The sequence below is a fragment of the Petromyzon marinus genome, chromosome 2 (genome assembly GCF_048934315.1).
Source record: "Petromyzon marinus isolate PM22_M1 ecotype Great Lakes invasive population chromosome 2, UKy_Petmar_22M1.pri1.0, whole genome shotgun sequence".
Classification (NCBI taxonomy): Eukaryota; Metazoa; Chordata; class Hyperoartia; order Petromyzontiformes; family Petromyzontidae; genus Petromyzon; species Petromyzon marinus.
The window spans coordinates 24198409-24221060 of NC_133668.1; the positions used below are offsets into that span (position 1 = coordinate 24198409).

A 22652-nucleotide genomic window follows, 5' to 3' on the forward strand; every position below is an offset into this window, starting at 1 on the left:
AAAATGGTTCGTCATTATACATTTTTTAAAATGTTTAAGTATTCATAGCAGTCAATTTAAATTATAAAAATGTATACATGTTGCGATAGCCCCAGTCGTTTCACTTGCCGTTCATATACATATAAATACTTTAAAATATCGGAACACACATTTGAGTTGATACATAATACCTGCAACCAGATCAAATAAACATCTTGTCTTGGATCACAAGCGTTATATTAAAAGACTGGAAATCAATTAGTTATACACATAAGGACATACGGGAGTTTAAACCTTTAGAAATACATTCAGCGGCTGTATGTAATACATGGAATTATATCTAATTGCACTATGCGTTTAAAGCAAATGTCAATATATTAGCATTACAGTTACATTGTAATTAAATGAAAACAAAATAGAGCTAAACAGTGACATATATTCATATTGGTCATGAAAGCCTCCATGTTAAAGTTAGATATATACTGCTGCACATGTATGTCGTGTGCACCTAAATGTTAACCTTTGGTTGTCCATCACTCAAACAGTAGGTAAGCCCCGACACCCACCACTTAATAATTTTATTGGAGTAAGGTATATATGAACACGTGGTTTTGTGATTGTTTTCCTGCAGATCATGGAGATTAAACACAAAGATATGATTAAATAATAATACAAATCCTTATTTTATGCCTAAATGTGGCAGCCCTGCAATTATTTATTCAAACCAATGCTGGTAATATGGCCAGCAGTGACGGAGCTCTATAGAAGCCCTCTAATGGGAGCCTTGGAAATTTGCTAATCGCATTGTCTCAAATTTGCGAATTCGATTTGAAATCGATGAATCGTTCAGCCCTAGTAGAGAGCCATATTGGCCAAATCTTCCATCCTGGCCAGACATTTTGGAAGAGTACTCTTTGATTCTATTCGGTAAAGTCACGTAGGTAAAAAATAAAACAACAAAAATCACGACGTTTCGGCCACAACAAAAGTGGCCTTAATCAGGTGAAGGGACCGTACTGTCCAGAGGACAGCGTTGGAGTGAAGACAGTCAAGCCCAGGTCGCATCCTTTAAGCTGTGTCAAAGCGTTTTTTGTTTCCTCCCACACAGCTTAAAGAACGCGACCTGGGCTTGACTGTCTTCACTCCAATGCTGTCCTCTGGACAGTACGGTCCCTTCACCTGATGAAGGCCACTTGTGTTGTGGCCGAAACGTTGTGATTTTTGTTGTTTTATTTTTTACCTACGTGACTTTACCGAATAGAACCAAAGAGTATGGATCCTTGCAGTCACGAAAGCTTTTATTCTAGTGTACTCATTTACACTGCAGGCGGGATTTCAGAAATTCTCCCTTTATTTCAACCGCCATTTGAACCGGGGACCGGTGTGCGAACCATTGAACCAGTGGCAGCATCACACATTTTCGCCAACGTGTATTAAAAGTTGCTGCTCTTCTGTACGTGTGTGTGGACGGCAGGAGGCCTACATCATGGCGAGTGTGAGCCACCCACATCTCGTGCGACTACTGGGCATCTGCCTGACTCCGAGCGTACAGCTCGTGACCCAGTTAATGCCGCTCGGCTGCCTGCTGGAGTACACACGGGAGCACAAGGAGCACATTGGCTCCCAGCTGCTGCTCAACTGGGCCGTACAGATTGCCAAGGTACTCGTGGGCCATTGGCCAGATGTTTTTTGGCATCGATGCAATTGTTGATTTGAAACTCGCTGCATGCTGAACTCGCACGGTTTGATGTGTGCTCGTGTACATCAGTTGCTTGTTTGGATGTGACAAGGTCGGTTACAGCCCTCGGAGACAGGTCCAATGCAATAAAACTTGTTATCACTGGCTATGGACCCAATGAAGAAGTTGTATAAGATGTATATATAGGGAATTAAGTCACAAGATAAAAAATGTTTCGAGGGTTTTTAATAGTGTTGAGTTTGTGATATTGTCTCAAACATTGTAGTTTACATTTCCCTTCCACTACTAAATCACATGCTGCCTTATTGACCAATACATTTAATCACATGAGATGATAAAGACTTCACATACCAAGAGGTTTTCACTATTTGAAGCTGCTTATCTGTGTGATAGTCAAGCTTCACAAACGTTAGGTATAAAGTCCATTACTATTTTTGTAAAAAAAAATGCATTTGGTGTCACAATTGTGCGTGATCTTAACCATCCAATTGCAACAAATATCCACCATTATAATAATAGTACAAATTCATTTACATTAAAAATGTACATTAGTTTTCGTGACATTTTCACATGGAAGGACCATATATTTTTTTTTCATTTTTTTTTCATTTTTTTTTCAAACAATACTCAACTTATGCTGGCTGTATGCAAGCATAGTATATATTAGCACTATTAGAGTTTAATACAATACTAATCAGATTGTTATTTATTATACACATTGAGACAACTGCCTTTGACGTAAGGTACATTTATTTCTCAATAATTGGTAAATATATTTTGTAATCATCTATTTATTTCTATCACATTTGTTTAAACTGTACCACTGAACCCAATTTTGTGTTACTTTATTTTTAACATTGCTGTTGACTACTGCGATATTGATACGTTAGATTACACATTTATACCGGTTGTTAATAACAAAGCATTTAAACAGAAGAGGGAGCTTGCTCTTGGTAACTTTGTTTCAGCCTAGGATGATACACAGCTTTATAAATATAACTCGAAGCATGGGTTAGATTTTGGGGTGAGTGATTTGATTGGGAGCTGTGCATGTACAGCACTCACCTCTCTGCCCACTATTTGGCCTTGTGTCTCTAAGCTAGATGCAGCTTGTCATTTCAGAGGACTTTTAACCTTTAATTTTCTGGACGTGACATTTGTATTTTCTTAACAGCAGCTCGAGATGATTAGCATTTGGCTATGTGTGTTGTCTATGTGGCTTCAGCTCATCTGTCCTCCACCATAGCTCTTTAGTGGCTGTATTCCCAAGGTAAAGCCCTTGAATAATTGAGAAAACAGTGATAAATTAGGCTTTTCACGTAATGAAAGGCATTCTGTGTAATTAAATATTAGTGTTTTTGTAGTTAGTAACATTATGGGGATGTTTTTTACATTTCACCATCAGTCTTGTGGATTGTCTAAAGTGCATTCTAAAACTATTATCCACTCTGGCTCACTGGCCTATTATCGGCTATAAAGAAATCCATTGCCTGAAGCATCACCTATTATTTATTTTCCTTTTAAGGCAGTATTATTAACAAATGTCTTGAGTTTTTTGTTGTGTGTCCTTGTGCACCACTGCCAAAGCAACATCACCAAATAATTTGTTCCATGTGTTTTTCCTTAGGCATTTAGCCATATATTATTCTGAAGCATTCACCTGAAATCGGATAGAATTCCTTTAATAAAGCAGAACGGTGTTATCTTCTGCCGTAATAATAAGTCTGATTTATAACTGCACGATATTTGTGCTGGCGAGGTACTAGCACGAGTAAGAGGATTCATTCCATAACGCATTTGAATAAAATGCGTGTGGAATCTGCCGGCTCGTATTTCTGTTCATAAACAGGTGGATACGTTTTGATTTAAAGCTTTCGTGACTGCAGTAATTCATATTCTTAGCTCTTTCGGTAAAGTCACGTTGAAGAGAAACAATAAAATAATAAAATATATATGAAACAATAAAAATTCCCATGACGTTTCGACAATAACACAAACGGTCGTCATAAGGTGTGTCGGTTTGCATTAATTTATTTTTAAACGGTGTATTTATTTAGTTATTAAAAAAACATCAGCGCCACGCGCAGCGATTTGCCAGTTTATTTAGAAGGACTAGTCCATCTATGTTCTGAAAAGAGGAGGGGGGAGACGAAAAATTAATGTATGCTGTCTGAAAGCCACTGTAAGCGTGAACAATCAATTAAGACCTGAAATGGTTTATCAAATCTTTCCAATGATTGCTAAGCCAGAATCCATCTTCTCGGTTAAAATTGTCTCTGTGCTTGTATATGTGGATAGCCTCATGAACGAATCTCTCACGGTAGCCAGATGGCTTACAAAGAACCTCTATCTTGGAAAAGTCAATGTCATGTGAGCCTACTGAATTATAACAATGATCTGCCACAGCCGAGGTGTTGGTCCTACCGTGTTTAAGGTCTGCTTTGTGTTCAAGAATGCGGTCCGAGACATGGCGTTTGGTTTCTCCAATGTAACTACTACCACAGAGGCAACTTAGTTTGTAGACCCCAGATCACGGATTTAAGTAATGTGTTGAAACGGACCTGGATCTTGTGTTTATTCAAGATTTTGGAGATATTTTTGTGATCCCCACAATGTAGGGTAAAGTGATGGTTTTGAAAGGCTCCTCAAGAGGGTCCTTCTTCATGGTTTGGAAGTCGAAAAAGATGGCAAGCTACCTTTTTTGGATGTCCTAATAAAAAAGAGACCTGATGGTTCAATGAGCCACTCTGTCTACAGGAAAGCTACCCATACGGATGCTTATTTGAAACCAGATTCCCACCACCATCCATCACAGAAGAATTCTCTCATCAAGACTCTGTACCATAGAGCCCAATACATATCTGACCAGGAACACATAGGCAATGAACTCAAGCACGTACACCAAGCTCTTAAGGCTAATGGTTACTCTGACTATACAATCCGCAAAGCTATCACTCAAACCATGAAGAAGGACCCTCTTGAGGAGCCTTTCAAAACCATCACTTTACCCTATATTGCGGGGATCACAAAAAGATCTCCAAAATCTTGAATAAACACAAGATCCAGGTCCGTTTCAACACATTACATAAAATCCGTGATCTGGTTCCGTCTGTAAAAGATGTGATTCCGGACATACAGTACCCTGGGGTCTACAAACTAAGTTGCCTCTGTGGTAGTAGTTACATTGGAGAAACCAAACGCCATGTCTCGGACCGCATTCGTGAACACAAAGCAGACCTTAAACACGGTAGGACCAACACCTCGGCCGTGGCAGATCATTATTATAATTCAGTAGGCTCACATGACATTGACTTTTCCAAGACAGAGGTTCTTTGTAAGCCATCTGGCTACCATGAGAGATTCGTTCATGAGGCTATCCACATATACAAGCACAGAGACAATTTCAACCGAGAAGATCGATTCTGGCTTAGCAATCATTGGAAAGATTTGATAAACAATTTTAGGTCTTAATTGATTGTTCACGCTTACAGTGGCTTTCAGACAGCATACATTAATTTTTCGTCTCCCCCCTCCTCTTTTCAGAACATTGATGGACTAGTCCTTCTAAATAAACTGCCAAATCGCTGCGCGTGGCGCTGACGTTTTTTTTATAAATAAATGCACCGTTTAAAAATAAATAAATTAATGCAAACCGACACACCTGATGACGACCGTTTGTGTTATGGTCGAAACGTCGTGAGAATTTTTATTGTTTTATATATATTTTATTATTTTATTGTTTCCCTTCAACGTGACTTTACCGAAAGAGCTAAGAATATGAATAAGGTGGATACGTCTTCAGTGTGTCTGTTGAATGGCTCCGGGCAAGCCCCTGGTGGAGTTTTGTTCTTCGTAACACCGTCGCCTCAGAAATACAATGTTGTTGTAGACCGGTGGTCTTATTAATGATTCATGAATAAGTCAGTGCCAAAGACATTAAAGAGATGCATTTTGTGCCCGTGGTGGTTTCTTCTCAATGGGTTGAGTGCCTGGGCATATGCTGGCTTCGTAAGCTTGGCTGCAGAATAGCTTTGTGTTTAACATTAACCTTCACACTGATGGGGTTTTTGTTATTCTACAAGGCGTTGAACTAAGTTGTCAAAATTATATTAAGGTAAAACGTGTGTTTAGTTGTTTAAAATTATACACGTAACATGTAAGGTTTGTTCTTGGTTCTTTTGGTAAAGTCACGTAGAATTGGAAATATTTCCATTCTACATGTTACGTGTATAATTTTAAACAACTTATTCACACGTTTTACCTTAATATAATTTTCTTTTGGTAAAGTGACGTCGAATTGGAAATATTTCCACATACCTTACATTTCGATTTAAAGCTTTCGAGACTGCAGGGATTCATCTTCTTGGTTCTTTCGGTAAAGTCACGTAGAATTGGAAATATTTCCATTCTACGTGTAAGGTATGTTTTACATTACTTGTGGAGCATTTTATTTGACATATGTAAGGAAAAAAAACATAAAGTGATATTAAAAAACAGCGATACAAAAATTATATACCTATTGTGATTTTATTATAATTGTGTTTTCCATATTACAATGTGTTTCTATTATGGGTCATATAAATCATCCAAGTTTGTAGATTCAGAGTTTTATTTACACTTGAACGAATGCAATATTGTGGCTTCGTAGGCTGGTGCTTCTGCTTATTTGCCATTGTGTACTATTGTCCCAGAGTAGATGGTTTGGGTTCTGCTGCCAGCCAATAATTTATGACGGGGAATTTTCAAAGAACATTATCTATTATAAAGTGTATGTTGAAGACAATCAACATTATCTGCACCATCATCATTATTATAAGGAATTGTGTGTACCTATCAAAGCCTTAATTTGAAAATTGTACATTATTTACAATTGGAACTGTGAAATAAGTAAACTGATAGTTTTTAAGATTTTCCTTTAAAATATATATAATCTCAACATGCTGTCTCCTAATTATATAAAATAACATGAAACATACTGAGCGAATTAATTTCTCCACAGCAATGCAACTCATTAGAGTTTGGGGATACCGTTGTGTCTCACAGGTGATATCACCAATTCAATAATTTATGCACATTTGGCGACAGACTCCCAACACCAACACAAGAGCTATCAGATTTAAAAGTACATATCTAGCAAATATATGCAAGTCCATCAATCACAAACACCTGAAATTAGATTTGAAACTGGGTCTCATGGCCAATTCTTTAGAGCGACATTCATTGACATCAGCATGGCCTTTGAATATGCACAACACTTGCCCTCTTATTCTCACCCTGCACCTTTTCACTTCCTCCTTATATCTGCCTTGTTGTCCCCACTTTGTTTTAAATATCATATAAGCCAATATAAAATCTACATGTCATTTAACAGATTCTAAATGCGACAAAAAAAATTCTGCCCTCAGAGCCTGCTATAGTTGTGATTGTTTTTCAGCGTAAAGAGAGGGAAGAAAGTTGAACAAAATATGAGGATAGTGGGTAAATATATCAAGAACTGTAAGATATTTATCCCCATTTTCTATAATTGCATTGGGTTCATTTGGCATTTTCGATGACAAATACATATTATGTTTTGAAAAGCCGCATCCTTCATACATATAATGAAGGGATATATATATCTCTTCACAAAAGAGGATATGGCATATATTGCATAATCACACGTAAGATGCATCATTTTGCAAGATAGAGATGAGAAAATATGCATAGATACATTTTAAACAATAGTTAATAGTGTCGTATTTGAGTATTTTGGTTAGTAAATATGCTGTGCATTGTTGAATAAGTTTGCAAATAATTGAATGCATTCATTTTAACTTTTAGAACCCATTTTACACATGGTGACACTTTGGCGCACCGAGATGGCAGCCTTAATTAGATTGTGGGGGATGAAACCTTCAGGAATTTTATTGGCCGAGCACTCAACAGAGAAATTGGGGCCATTTCAAGGAGTGACCCACCGTAAGTAAATCCGACAGCGAAAACCGCAATTAATATTACACAGAGCCTGCCTCTGATGATTTTTTACGTACCACCAACAAAAGTGGCATCTTTTGTTGATCCATTAAAATTGCTCCATTTAGCTCGTCCTCGCATTAAACATTTTTTTTTATACAGAAAGAGTGTGCACACCCTACGGTGTTTCTAGTTCGGACTCACCTGCCACTGTAAGGTTATTGCAAGTTGTGAATCTGGCTCCAATTATTATCTGGAGCATCGAATTGTCGACCTTGCACTTGGATGTCTGTGACGTATGTACATATGTTGAACTTCTTTCGCACCATGCATAGCTAACCGTGATAATCGGAGGTGTGGGTATCAGGTTCTAAATTATATTTATATCAGGATTAGTAATTAGACATTTTGCTTTACTTTTTTCCCTTGAAGCTGAGTATTCAATATAATTTACAGTGGCAGAATGCCAGCCAAAATAGCGACGTGAATTGGACCCTATGATGTTTATTTTCCAGGGAGACGATTTCAGCATCTAAAACAGTCAATTTCATTGTACAGTATAGAACAATAACGTTAAAAAAGTTATAAAATCCATTTTAACTGATATATTTTCATAACTTAATGTATATTTGGTGCTGTGTTAGGAAATAATACGATTGCAAGTACAAATGTGGTTCCTTCCAGTTAACAGAGAATGAACAGAATTATATTCTCTACAATTAACGATGACAATTGTCTCTATCAATTGCTTCAATAATCTTGACTGAAAGCTTTCGTGTCTGCAGGAATTCATATGCTTGGGTCTTTCGGTAAAGTCATGTAGATAGAAATAATAAAAATATCACGACCTTTCGATCGCAACACAAGCAATCGTCATCAGGAGAAAAAATAGCAGGAGAGCTGCTGAGGCCAGATCCACACATTTAAAAGTTAGACGTTGACAAGATTGTTACCAATCATAGTAACAGCCCAATTTCCGACTGCCTAAAATCGGTTCGAGCTAAAGGGTTGAATTTCGCAGTCACCCCTAAACACATCCTAGTTGATTATATCATTGCCCAGGTCGACGTAGCCCTCAAGGGTTTGGGACACATTCCTGCAAACGTTGCAAGATCAGAAATCGCAGCAATCCTCAAAAACGCTAAGACACCTACAGTGAGGGAAAAAAGTATTTGATCCCCTGCTGATTTTGTACGTTTGCCCACTGACAAAGAAATGATCAGTCTATAATTTTAATGGTAGGGTTATTTGAACAGTGAGAGACAGAATAACAATAAAAAAAATCCAGAAAACGCATGTCAAAAATGTTATAAATTGATTTGCATTTTAATGAGGGAAATAAGTATTTGATCCCCTCTCAATCAGAAAGATTTCTGGCTCCCAGGTGTCTTTTATCCAGGTAACGAGCTGAGATTAGGAGCACTCCCTTTAAGAGTGTGCTCCTAATCTCAGCTTGTTACCTGTATAAAAGACACCTGTCCACATAAGCAATCAATCAATCAGATTCCAAACTCTCCACCATGGCCAAGACCAAAGAGCTCTCCAAGGATGTCAGGGACAAGATTGTAGACCTACACAAGGCTGGAGTGGGCTACAAGACCATTGCCAAGAAGCTTGGTGAGAAGGTGACAACAGTTGATGCAATTACTCGCAAATGGAAGAAACACAAAAGAACTGTGAATCTCCCTCTGCCTGCTAAGGGGACAGGACAACTTCACCGCATCAAAGGGACGATGGACAGGACTATGTACCGTCAAATATTGGGTGAGAACCTGCTTCCCTCAGCCAGGGCATTGAAAATGGGTCGTGGATGGGTATTCCAGCATGACAATGACCCAAAACACATGGCCAAGACAACAAAGGAGTGGCTCAAAAAGAAGCACATTAAGGTCCTGGAGTGGCCTAGCCAGTCTCCAGACCTTAATCCCATAGAAAATCTGTGGAGGGAGCTGAAGGTTCGAGTTGCCAAACGTCAGCCTCGAAACCTTAATGACTTGGAGAAGATCTGCAAAGAGGAGTGGGACAAAATCCCTCTTGAGATGTGTGCAAACCTGGTGGCCAACTACAAGAAACGTCTGACCTCTGTGTTTGCCAACAAGGGTTTTGCCACCAAGTACTAAGTCATGTTTTGCAGAGGGGTCAAATACTTATTTCTCTCATTAAAATGCAAATCAATTTATAACATTTTTGACATGCGTTTTTATGGATTTTTTTGTTGTTATTCTGTCTCTCACTGTTCAAATAAACCTACCATTAAAATTATAGACTGATCATTTCTTTGTCAGTGGGCAAACGTACAAAATCAGCAGGGGATCAAATGCTTTTTTCCCTCACTGTATTAGCAACATTAGCCAGGATGAGCGCTTTGAGCTTTCTCAACTAAAAAATAGAAATGACATAGCCATCCTCTCAGCCGACAAGGGCAATGCCACTGTCATCATGGACAAAACCGCATGCAATCACTAAATTCAGGACCTACCTAATGATGTTAGCTATACCAAAATAAATAGAGATCCCACCAACCGCCTGATTACGAAAACCAACAATATCATCATTGATCTTTAATCGAACCAACCAAGCGGCTTTACTTAAAACCCTCTGCTGCTAGACCACCCAGATTTTATGGCTTACCAAAAATCCATAAGGAAGGTACACCACTTCGTCCTATCGCCTCCACCATTGACTAACCCACCTACAAACTGGCCCGATTTCTGTCTGAGACCTTACAACCATTCACAGGTAAGACCACCTCAGCTGTACTTAACTCAGCTCACTTGGTATCGTTAATTAAGGATATCTCACTATCTCCAGGTTATTTGCTTGTCAGTTTCAATGTAGTGTCTTTGTTTCCCAAAGTTCCTGTGCCTGACACCAGTTGAAGTCATAACTGGCTGTGATGTTTCCATCCTACCTGCCGATGTTAGTAGTTATTGTCGACTCTCTGGTAACAGGTTAAATGTCTTTACATTAACAGGTTAAATGTCTCACTAACACAGCCACCGTTGCTCGTTTTCCTCGATGTGGCGGTGGCTCTACGATCTTACATTGACATGCTAATCTCTCACAAGACAATGGCCACCTCCGCAGCTTCGTCGTCGTGGAGGTAGCTCTCTGATTTTCCCGATCATGCATTTACATGCAAATTTCATCACTAGCCCCGCCCACTTCGCTTATGACCCTTGGGCTACACCCATCTCAAACCTTTATAACATCCTGCCTCAGCAGCTCTACTGCAATTTTTTCACCTGATCACGATTGCTTGTGTTGTGATCGAAACGTCGTGATATTTTTATTATTTTTTTTCTATCTACGTGGCTTTACCGAAATACCCAAAGAATATGCTTCAATAATAAATAAATAATGCTTTTAATCATGCTTTTGGAGAAAAACATTAAAAACTGCTCCTAGAAGAAGCACAATGTTTTCATTGAGCAATTTACAAGTTTAAATGTAGTTGTCACATGCAGAGTTCGTGATATGTTGTCACTGTAGGTTGTGACAGGCAAATGGAATTTGAAGGCATTATATATTTGATTGCTTAATTTGCGCAGGTTTTTTTTATTATCATTGAGTGATAATAATAATAACCAATTAAAATGTTGCCACTTTTGAAATGGCTGCTAAAATATTTAAACGTTTTGTGAATTTCAATCTCAACTAAATGTTTTGGTTGGCACTCCTTTTTAATAAATATAACTAATTAAAAAAAGTGTGTTTCAATTCTCATTTAATGCACACTCTTCTAGCAAGACTTCTTCACAACTGTTATTTGTATCTACTCATGTATTACATGCCTGGATTTCTTATCACCTTTGTTAAATTTAAATATGGATTTCATTTTTCACAACCGTTTAAACCTCCTAGCTGTGCCCTCTAGAATGTACATTTTACTAAAATTAATGCACCTATAGAATGCACTCCAAACGCAGTGTAAATGTAAGTGCCATTTGTACCTCATGTTTTTGACCTTAAAGCCCCTATATTTCTGTTCATATACACACATTTGTCATTGTTAAATAGCACATTGTATTACAGCTATTCTTGTGAATGCTGGCCATATTGCCTGTTATGTTTCCAATTATTTTATTCGCAGAAAACCATTCTTAGGTCAGTGGCGCAGTGACCTGTACACTGAGCTGAACTGCAGTGACATTACGATTTTTTCCTCAGGATATTTGGTTAAAGTCACGTTAAAGTCATTGTAACTCTATATGTACAGTGTCTCTAAATGTGCTATGTTTTTTTTCGATTGTATATTTGTATAACACTTATAAAGGACAGTGAAAGATGGTTTCGCTTGCATCGTTACTGTCCTTGGTAATTTATGAATATCCGACTGCAAAGCATATGCTTTCATTTTGTTTTGCTAAAAAACAAGCATTTTCAAATTTGTATCAAAGTGTAATGATTACGTGATTTATCGTCGTCAAGAACGTTTGACCACCCCATGTGCATATGAATGTAAATCGCTATTCAATACACTGCTGATGTGTGGGGCGTTACGAGCTGTCAGTGGACATACAAACACTACACATAGCACTGCCCCAACAGTCTGTTTAGGCTTTACAGAGGATCTTTGTCTTTGTTGTGGGGAGCAGTAGTGTAGCTGTTCGCGCGCTACACTACGAACCCAGCAACCCGAGTTCGATTCCCGCTGAGCCGGTCCTGGGCCTCCCCTAGGTTTAAATGAGTACCTGGTGCAGTGTATTAACATCACCACGAGGGAGACAAACGCGGCCGGGGGTGGTGCTGGTCACCCACCCCCTCGTGCACTGTGTCGGCCCTCATAGGTGCTCGCAAACAGCACTTGCCTCAACAGTCTGATCAGGCTATACGGGAGATCTTTGATCTTTGCTTGATGTGTGTGTGTGTTGTGTTATTTTAGGATGAAATATGTTCTGATAGAATGACTGACACTACTCTGTCACGCAATAGCTTATTGCACACCTATGTGTGTTCGACTAAGCGTGTTACATTGGGGTGATTACAAAAACTATTTTCTGTGCCTATTTCATATTTCATGTCTACTGTTGTAGCAGGCAACTATGTAAAATTATGATTTTCATTTTTAAACTGTCAAAGCTATGGTAGATTTAGTATTGATTGTCTGCTTTGTCAATTTGCACAACTACTATATTGCACTGAGATTCATGGCAACAGCAAGCGTAGTCAATAGTTGTCTTGTTATATGCATAATGCACAGACAAGGGTTGATATATCTTGTCTCAGATTAAAGAGCTTACATTTAAAATATTAAAGGATCCAAAGGAAAACTAGGCCGCGAATTTCTTATGTAAGATTTTTTTCGAATACATCTCACAACACTATTATTTTCCTGAAAAAGATGTCGCGACTACGGTCAAATATTATAAATAGCAACCCGAAGAACATCCATTGGATCTTTGGAACGTTAAATAAGGTCGTTTAAGGAATCCATCATAATGGTTTCCATTCAATATTTTACAGAAATCACCAAAGAAAAAATCGCAGCCAAATCTGTTGTTGACGTTATAGTCAAAATGTAGGGTGGTGACGGCAGCGTGTTTGTCGCTCGTTGCAGTGAGTTTGTGATTCAAATTTAGTGGCCGCCCCGGTTAATACTGCAGGCGCATAAAAAATACACGTCATCTGCTTCACAGTAGACTTCACAGATCCCGCGGTGTTATTCGAGGAAGAACAGATGATGGTATGTGCCAGCGTCACTGTCCAAAATTGCCAAGTTTTGAAAAGTACTGATTTTAGTAAAACCACATAACATCATCATTCCCTACTTGCAGATGATATTCGTCAATGAAATATAACGTCTTCGTAATAGCCTAGTGCGAAAAGAATGCCACCCTGCCAAATGTACGAAATTGTCATTATTACAAATGATTTTTACGTGGCCGGGTCAGAGTACACATTGGATATGCTCTCCCTGGTATGTGAGTATTACGTATATGTGGCTTTATTTTAGGACCTCCTTAAAATCTTATCATATATCTTCAGATGCTTTATTCAGATATCTAAAATAGTTGCCTTTTCAAACTTTAATCAACTCTCGCAGTACTGCAAATACCTTTTGGTTATGTAAAATACAAGTAACTTAATGCTTTTTAATAGCTTATACAACACTACTCTATCAACATTATCTGTGGATTACAACTTTCGTGTGACTGGTAAGCATTCTTGATCAAACCATTAAACAAAAAAACATGTCTAACCACAAGAGCTTTCTCTACTTCTGAGTTAAACCACCTCCCTCTGTGTGTCTACTTAATCGAGTACCTTTAAATCCCAAAAGCTGTCTTGTCTGATCTGTACCTGCTCCCTCTCAGGGCATGATGTACCTGGAGGAGCAGCGTTTGGTGCATCGGGACCTGGCAGCACGCAACGTGCTAGTGAGAACCCCTCAACATGTGAAGATCACAGACTTTGGCTTAGCACGGCTACTTGACATCAATGAAATTGAGTACCACGCAGATGGTGGCAAGGTATGTCCATGACTTGGTGTACACATAGAGCTCTTTGTCAGTGCAATAGTAGATTTTTCTACTCTGCCTTTGCTGAAAACAGCTCTAAAGCAACCTACAACACCTGTTTGATGCATGGTGACGGCCAATGCAAGCACTATCCAGGCTGAAGACGGATTCGCTTCTGAGATCATACAAGGTATGATCTCAGAAGCTAATTCGTCCGATATGGTCATATAAATCTGTATTTGTTACCCCCACTGGCATAGACCCAAACAATGCTCATAGTTAGTGTCTTGAGTGTTCCACAATACTACAGGGATTTAATTCACGTATGAATATTTATCCAAGACATAGCCTTACAAAAATGATTTACTGCAGCTTTTGCTTCAGAATACGACTTTGAATAATTTTGTAACAGTATATATTATACTTTATTTGACTTTTAATAATATATTGAAACATTTAAAAATAGTACATGGATTTGAACCAGCTAAATTTGCATTATAAAGAGAGCCTGTTCACTCAGCAGGTATACACGGCCAATGCACTCAACATGCCAGACACAGAAAATACAACCAAGCTACAAACTAGAAGCAACATAAGCATCAGTCTTTTCCCCAATACTCTACATCTATTAAACTACACGCAATGCATATTAGAAACTCAACAATCAATAAACAAAATTAACCAGACACTCACCTTTTCCACCACACACACATAATACTCATCTATTATCTAGTTTATATTAAAGGCACTTTTGTTTTGAAGGATATCCCATTAGCAAAGTTACGCACTTGTGCATTACACTGATCATAAGCACACTGTGAAGTTCACAAAATAAATAAGCACAACATCAAGAAGGCAAAATATTTTAGAAGTATTTAATCTTTATTTCAAGCTTTCGTGACTGCAGGAATCCATCCTCTTTGGTTCTTTCGGTAAAGTCATGTAGATAGAAAATTCATAGATCACGACGTTTCGATCGCAACACAAGCGACCGTCTTCAGGTGAGAGTATTTAATGTTTCTGTTTTAACCTTTTTTTTTGTTCGTAGCTCCGTTCTTCACACACTTCTCAGAGTAGGTGTCTTGGTCTATGGAGGGTGTGGAACCTCGGCTCTCTGCACAAGTCCCCATTGTAGGAAAACATTTGAAGAGCGGAAGCCTAGTATTTCAGAGCTCCCGATGATGATTCCCTCAGAGAGCTCCCGAGCTGTGGTTGTGCAATGCATGAAAGGCAATGTATGCAAAATTTAATTGACGTAAAGAAAAAGCGCACAGGACACATAAAAAACAGCCACTGAAGTTAATGTTGCATATGGTGGCAATTGGAGATGGTCAAAGTGATTTAAATCACATGCCAAATCCACAAAGGCTGTAGGCTGACCTTTACCTTTTGCCTTTCTTTACCTGTCTGATTTATGCAGTGACCACAGACTGGAGTCACGAGGTGTCTCAGATACAATTATGTGGTCTACCTGTTTTTTTTTATTCCCAAATTCTTAATTGGTCAGAGTACATTCATGACATTTCTGCTTATACTCTTCCCGTGCATTTTATTTTTATATCTCAGACATATTTAGAGAGTCTTCTGGTGTTTCAATTCTGGTATTGAGATACCCTTCCCAACGTGCATCTCCAAACCGGCCTTATTTTCATTGCTAGCTTGTGAGTAAGGGATCACACACAAGTCACCTGAGTATGTATATTCACCCATAGCATTGTGTCCTGGTTTAACCTCTTGTGAATTATTACCTTCCTTCTGGCACAATTATTGACTTAACCCTTCAAATTCAGACAAGAACTGCTGTACACAGATGGGTAACCTCCACGGCATCCCAGCGTAACCTGATTTCACCTTGCAGTTACTTAGTGTTAATTACTGTTTGAATCTGTAATGGTTATATGACATGAGAAAAAAATGGGAGAATAGTCATCATCTGGAATCACTTTAATTCCTCTGTTGGTTTCAGTGGAGTCTTACGCAGCTAAATGGCCACCTGTGTTTACGTATTTTATTCTACCATCAATAGTTACTGAGAGAGATGCCTTTGGGGATACTTAAGGATGCTTATTAAAACACTGTAAATGAAACGTATATATATTACAAACCTGCTCTTAACGACTTAGCCTACAATGTGAGCAATAAGCACTCTTCTTCAACATTGACATGTTATATAGCATTTACAGCAGATTCATATTTTGAATTTTGACAATGAGTTTGAAAGATTGGGGGTTGTAAATGTTAGGTTATTTTATGTACAGTGAGGGAAAAAAGTATTTGATCCCCCTGCTGATGTTGTACGTTTGCCCACTGACAAAGAAATGATCAGTCTTTAATTTTAATGGTAGGTTTATTTGAACAGTGAGAGACAGAATAACAACAAGAAAATCCAGCAAACGCATGTCAAAATGTTATAAATTGACCCCCTCTCAATGTTATATATTGACTCCCTCTCATTCAGAAAGATATCTGGCTCCCAGGTGTCTTGTATACAGGTAACGAGCTGAGATTAGGAGCACACTCTTAAAGGGAGTGCTCCTAATCTCAGCTTATTACCTGTATAAAAGACACCTGCCAACAGAAGCAATCAATCGATCAGATTCCAAACTCTCCACCATGGCCAAGACCAAAGAGCTCTCCAAGGATGTCAGGGACAAGATTGTAGACCTACACAAGGCTGGAATGGGCTACAAGACCATTGCCAAGCAGCTTGGAGAGAAGGTGACAACAGTTGGTGCGATTATTCGCAAATGGAAGAAACACAAAAGAACTGTCAATCTCCCTCGGCCTGGGGCTCCATGCAAGATCTCACCTCGTGGAGTTGCAATGATCATGAGAATGGTGAGGAATCATCCCAGAACTACACGGGAGGAACTCTCAAGGCAGCTGGGACCATAGTCACCAAGAAAAAATTGGTAACACACGACGCCGTGAAAGACTGAAATTCTGCAGTGCCCGCAATGTCCCCCTGCTCAAGAAAGCACATATACATGCCCGTCTGAAGTTTGCCAATGAACATCTGAATGATTCAGAGGACAACTGGGTGAAAGTGTTGTGGTCATATGAGACCAAAATGGAGCTCTTTGGCATCAACTCAACTCGCCGTGTTTGGAGGAGGAGGAATGCTGCCTACGACCCCAGGAACACCATCCCCACCGTCAAACATGGAGGTGGAAACATTATGCTTTGGGGGTGTTTTTCTGCTAAGGGGACAGGACAACTTCACCGCATCAAAGGGACGATGGACGGGGTCATGTACCATCAAATCTTGGGTGAGAACCTCCTTCCCTCAGCCAGGGCATTGAAAATGGGTCGTGGATGGGTATTCCAGCATGACAATGACCCAAAACACACGGCCAAGGCAACAAAGGAGTGGCTCAAGAAGAAGCACATTAAGGTCCTGGAGTGGCCTAGCCAGTCTCCAGACCTTAATCCCATAGAAAATCTGTGGAGGGAGCTGAAGGTTCGAGTTGCCAAACGTCAGCCTCGAAACCTTAATGACTTGGAGAAGATCTGCAACGAGGAGTGGGACAAAATCCCTCCTGAGATGTGTGCAAACCTGGTGGCCAACTACAAGAAACGTCTGACCTCTGTGATTGCCAACAAGGGTTTTGCCACCAAGTACTAAGTCATATTTTGCAGAGGGGTCAAATACTTATTTCCCTCATTTCCCTCATTAAAATGCACATCAATGTATAACATTTTTGACATGTGTTTTTCTGGATTTTCTTGTTGTTATTCTGTCCCTCACTGTTCAAATAAACCTACCATTACAATTATAGACTGATCATTTCTTTGTCAGTGGGCAAACGTACAAAATCAGCAGGGGATCAAATACTTTTTTCCCTCACTATAATATCAGAGCCTTTACACCAATAATCTCACTAAATCTACGCGTGATATCATATTCTGGAGTATGTATCGATAAGCGGATGTCTAATATATTTAATGTTACATGTTATTGACAAATTCTGCTGTCATCAGATGCCTATCAAGTGGCTGGCCCTGGAGTCCATTCAGTACCGCACCTTTACCCACCAAAGTGATGTGTGGAGCTATGGTACACATTTTTTACTTTTCCTATGTTGTTTAAACTACGTATATATAATACATCTAAACTTTAAAAAATAATCTCACCTACGTTAAAGTCTACAATTAGAGCACATTTATACATAGTTTGAACATTCCATGTGTTCAAGAATTCTAGTAGTTGCCTTATTGAAAAGCCAGTAAAACATATACATACTTAATTTAAAGCTTTCGTGACTGCTAGGATCCATACTCTTTGGTTTTATTGGGTAAAGTCACGTAGGTAAAGCGCTGTCCTCCAGACAGTCTCTTCCCTTCACCTGATGAAGGCCGCTTGTGTTGTGGCCGAGACGTCGTGATTTTTGTTATTTTATTTTTTACCTACGTGACTTTACCCAATAGAACCAAAGAGTATATACATACTTGCAGTGGAACACTCCTACAAGCTGTAGTTATATAACTTTTTTTAATTTCTTGCATTCTTATCTTTGAGATTGACATGTTTTGTTTATGTTTTTCTTTAGTGTTCCAATGTTGCAGCTAAACTTCGTATGGAACATTTTAAATAATTCTTTGTTAAAATACATGCACATCTATTTATTTTTTGGATAATTAAAAATATAAATTAATTTCAATATGTGTAATCCACTTTTGGAAATGGGTCAAAATTACTCAATTATTGTCACAAAGGCACTTTTTTTTATCTGTATAAATGCGCATTGCCCTAGTTGAATCCTCACTGCTTGCAGAGCAGCTTGTTTGATTCCGTTTTAAAAAAAAATAACAAATCTATTCAAGAAATGAAACCTACATTATTAAGATGACGGTTCCCAAATGTTGAATGTGTGCAATGTTATATACAGTATAAATATGTATCAATCGATCTCCTTTCAGTCTATTAACCCCTTTGTTATCAGTTTGTCTTACGAAAATGAAGTAGTAGCAGGTTTTCCAACATAATTTTATTAAATTTTTATTTAAAGCTTTCGTAACTGCAGTGATTCAGATTCTTGGTTCTTTCGGTAAAGTCACGTTGAAGGGAAACAATGAAATAATTAAATATATAAAACTATTAAATTCTCACGACGTTTCGACTGTAACACAAACAGTCATCATCAGGTGTGAAAACCAACGGCAAGAAACATTTGAAAGAAGTGGCGGTTTTTACGTATTTATTTTTAAACGTTAGCACCACGGATAGCGATTTGACAGTTTGTTTAGAAGGACGAGTCCATCTATGTTCGGAAAAGAGGAGGGGGGAGACAAAAAATTAATGTTTGCTGTCTGAAAGCCACCGTAAGCGTGAACAATCAATTAAGACCCGAAATGGTTTATCAAATCCTTCCAATAATTGCTAAGCCAGAATCCATCTTCTCGGTTGAAATTGTCTCTGTGTTTGTATATGTGGATAGCCTCATAGCGAATCTCTCATGGTAGCCCGATGGCTTTCAAATAACCTCTGTCTTGGAGAAATCAATGTCATGTGAGCCTACTGAATTATAACAATGATCTGCCACGGCCGAGGTGTTGGTCCTACCATGTTTAAGGTCTGCTTTGTGTTCACGAATGCGGTCCGTGACATGTCGTTTGGTTTCTCCAATGTAATTACTACCACAGAGGCAACTTAGTTTGTAGACACCAGGGTACTGTATGTCCGGAATCACATCTTTTACAGACGGAACCAGATCACGTATTTTATGTAATGTGTTGAAACGGACCTGGATCTTGTATTTATTCAAGATTTTGGAGATCTTTTTTGTGATCCCCGCAATGTAGGGTAAAGTGATGGTATTGAAAGGCTCCTCAAGAGGGTCCTTCTTCATGGTTTGAGTGATAGCTTTGCGGATTGTATAGTCGGAGTAACCATTAGCGTTACGAGCTTGGTGTACGTGCTTGAGTTCACTGCCTATGTGTTCCTGGTCGGATATGCATTGGGCCCTATGGTGCAGAGTCTTGATGAGAGACTTTCTTCTGTGATGGATGGTGGTGGGAATCCGGTTTCAGATAAGCATACGTATGAGGAGCCTTTCAAAACCATCACAGAAGAATTATCTCATCAAGACTCTGCACCATAGAGCCCAATGCATATCCGACCAGTAACACATAGGCAGTGAACTCAAGCACGTACACCAAGCTCTTAAGGCTAATGGTTACTCCGACTATACAATCCACAAAGCTATCACTCAAACCATGAAGAAGGACCCTCTTGATGAGCCTTTCAAAACCATCACTTTACCCTACATTGCGGGGATCACAAAAAAGATCTCCAAAATCTTGAATAAACACAAGATCCAGGTCCGTTTCAACACATTACATAAAATCCGTGATCTGGTTCCGTCTGTAAAAGATGTGATTCCGGACATACAGTACCCTGGTGTCTACAAACTACGTTGCCTCTGTGGTAGTAGTTACATTGGAGAAACCAAACCACATGTCTCGGACCGCATTCGTGAACACAAAGCAGACCTTAAACACTGTAGGACCAACACCTCGGCCGTGGCAGATCATTGTTATAATTCAGTAGGCTCACATGACATTGACTTCTCCAAGACAGAGGTTCTTTGCAAGCCATCTGGCTACCATGAGAGATTCGTTATGAGGCTATCCACATATGCAAACACAGAGACAATGTCAACCGAGAAGATGGATTCTGGCTTAGCAATCATTGGAAGGATTTGATAAACCAGTTCGGGTCTTAAATGATTGTTCACGCTTACGGTGGCTTTCAGACAGCATACATTAATTTTTCGTCTCCCCCCCCTCTTTTCCGAACATAGATGGACTAGTCCTTCTAAACAAACTGTCAAATCCCTATCCGTGGTGCTAACGTTTAAAAATAAATAAATGAAAACCGCCACTTCTTTCAAATGTTTCTTGCCATTGGTTTTCACACCTGACGATGACTGTTTATGTTACAGTCGAAACGTCGTGAGAATTTTATTGTTTAATATATATTTTATTATTTTATTGTTTCCCTTCAACGTGACTTTACCGAAATAACCAAGAATATAATTTTTTATTAATTCCAGGAGTGACCATTTGGGAGTTGATGACCTTTGGAGGGAAGCCTTACGAAGGTATTCCAGCCAGGGATATCCCTGAGCTCTTGGAGAAGGGAGAGCGGCTACCCCAGCCGCCCATCTGCACCATCGATGTCTACATGATCATGGTGAAATGTGCGTTTCCACACGTGTGTGCGCACGCGTGTCTGCAAAACACAACCTGTGTGAGACACTTGGCTTGTTACAGATACATGCCACATGCTTAAAGCTATAGCAATCACACACATACACTGCTGCATTTAAACACAACTACACTCGCACATACACTGGAGTTATTGAGATTGTATACACACCCACTGTTTACAAAGGAATTTTTTTTCTTTCAATATTGTATAATGATATGCCTTTGAGCTGCCATTGTGGTCCTTTAAATGTTTGTAAATGTAGCAATTGGTTTTGTTATACAGGCCGTTTGTGTAGTGATTTAATGTGTTTAAATAAGTCACTTTTAGCGTCGATAGATTACACGAATTATGAAGCTGGACCCACATGGCCAAGTAAATAACTTTATGCAACCATTGCCCCCTTCAAACATCCAACAGCATCCCCCTTAAAGTTGAGCATGATTGAAATAACACTTGCAAGAGAATATCAATGCTATAACATACAAATCGATATCGTAGACACTCATCGCTCTTACCATAAGTATTCAGTTTCATCCTCATTGGTATCTCATCCTCATTTGTATCCATACCATGTCATCAACAACGACAACAACTTCCCATGTCGTTGACTGACACATAAGTGTGAAAGCACTTTAAGAACATACTTTAAAAATAAATCACGAAAAAACAACACTGATGTGTAATTCATAAGAGGTGTTTTTTTGGGTTAGATCGTGTAAATATGTGTCATTAAACCCACTACCACCCGACATAGCCAGCTAGTAAGGGTCGTCACATAAACAGAACATGCCCATTCGTTACTAGTACAGCACAATGGTGTGTTGGAGAGCCAAGCCACAACATTTACAATCTTAGTTCTCAGATATACTGATAGCACAATGGTTACGCACGTACAATCTGAGTACTCAGATTTGGCATGTTCTGTTTACGTGACAACCCTTACTAGTTGGCTGTGTCGGGTGGTAGCGGGTTTAACGACACATTTATATATTTACGCGATCGACCCCAAAAACAAACCTCTATTATGGATGATATTGGTCGCAAAAGCCGAAATGTTAAACTGACTGATGTGTAATTGGTATTCAGTTAAGCATGCAGTATTTGTCACAGTTTAATATCGGCAATTACTTGTAAAATTAAGTCATTTTTTAAAAAGGGAAGTTAATGGGTTTATACTCATTGTCTCTGGTTAACACCAATTGCACAAGTGCTTATATCGTCTGTGCTTCATTACCTAACTTTTAATTATTTTTTTCTAGAATTAATTGCTTAACAGCTCACGTTGTAATTACGTGGTGCATTATTTCCACCTGCTACAGTACATTTAATGTGCGTGCCTCTAAAAAGC

At 38.9% G+C, this 22652-nt stretch overlaps 1 protein-coding gene across 5 annotated transcripts in view; it reads left to right on the forward strand.

Annotated features, from left to right (window-relative positions):
• LOC116944809 (receptor tyrosine-protein kinase erbB-4-like) overlaps positions 1-22652 on the forward strand; it is a 234694-nt gene that overhangs the window by 186813 nt on the left and 25229 nt on the right. For all 5 annotated transcript variants that reach the window (XM_032958562.2, XM_076071648.1, XM_032958571.2 and 2 more), the window contains 4 exons: positions 1454-1639; positions 13948-14103; positions 18073-18148; positions 21147-21293. In XM_032958562.2, the coding sequence (XP_032814453.1) occupies positions 1454-1639; positions 13948-14103; positions 18073-18148; positions 21147-21293 (565 nt within the window). The remainder of the gene's footprint in view (positions 1-1453; positions 1640-13947; positions 14104-18072; positions 18149-21146; positions 21294-22652) is intronic.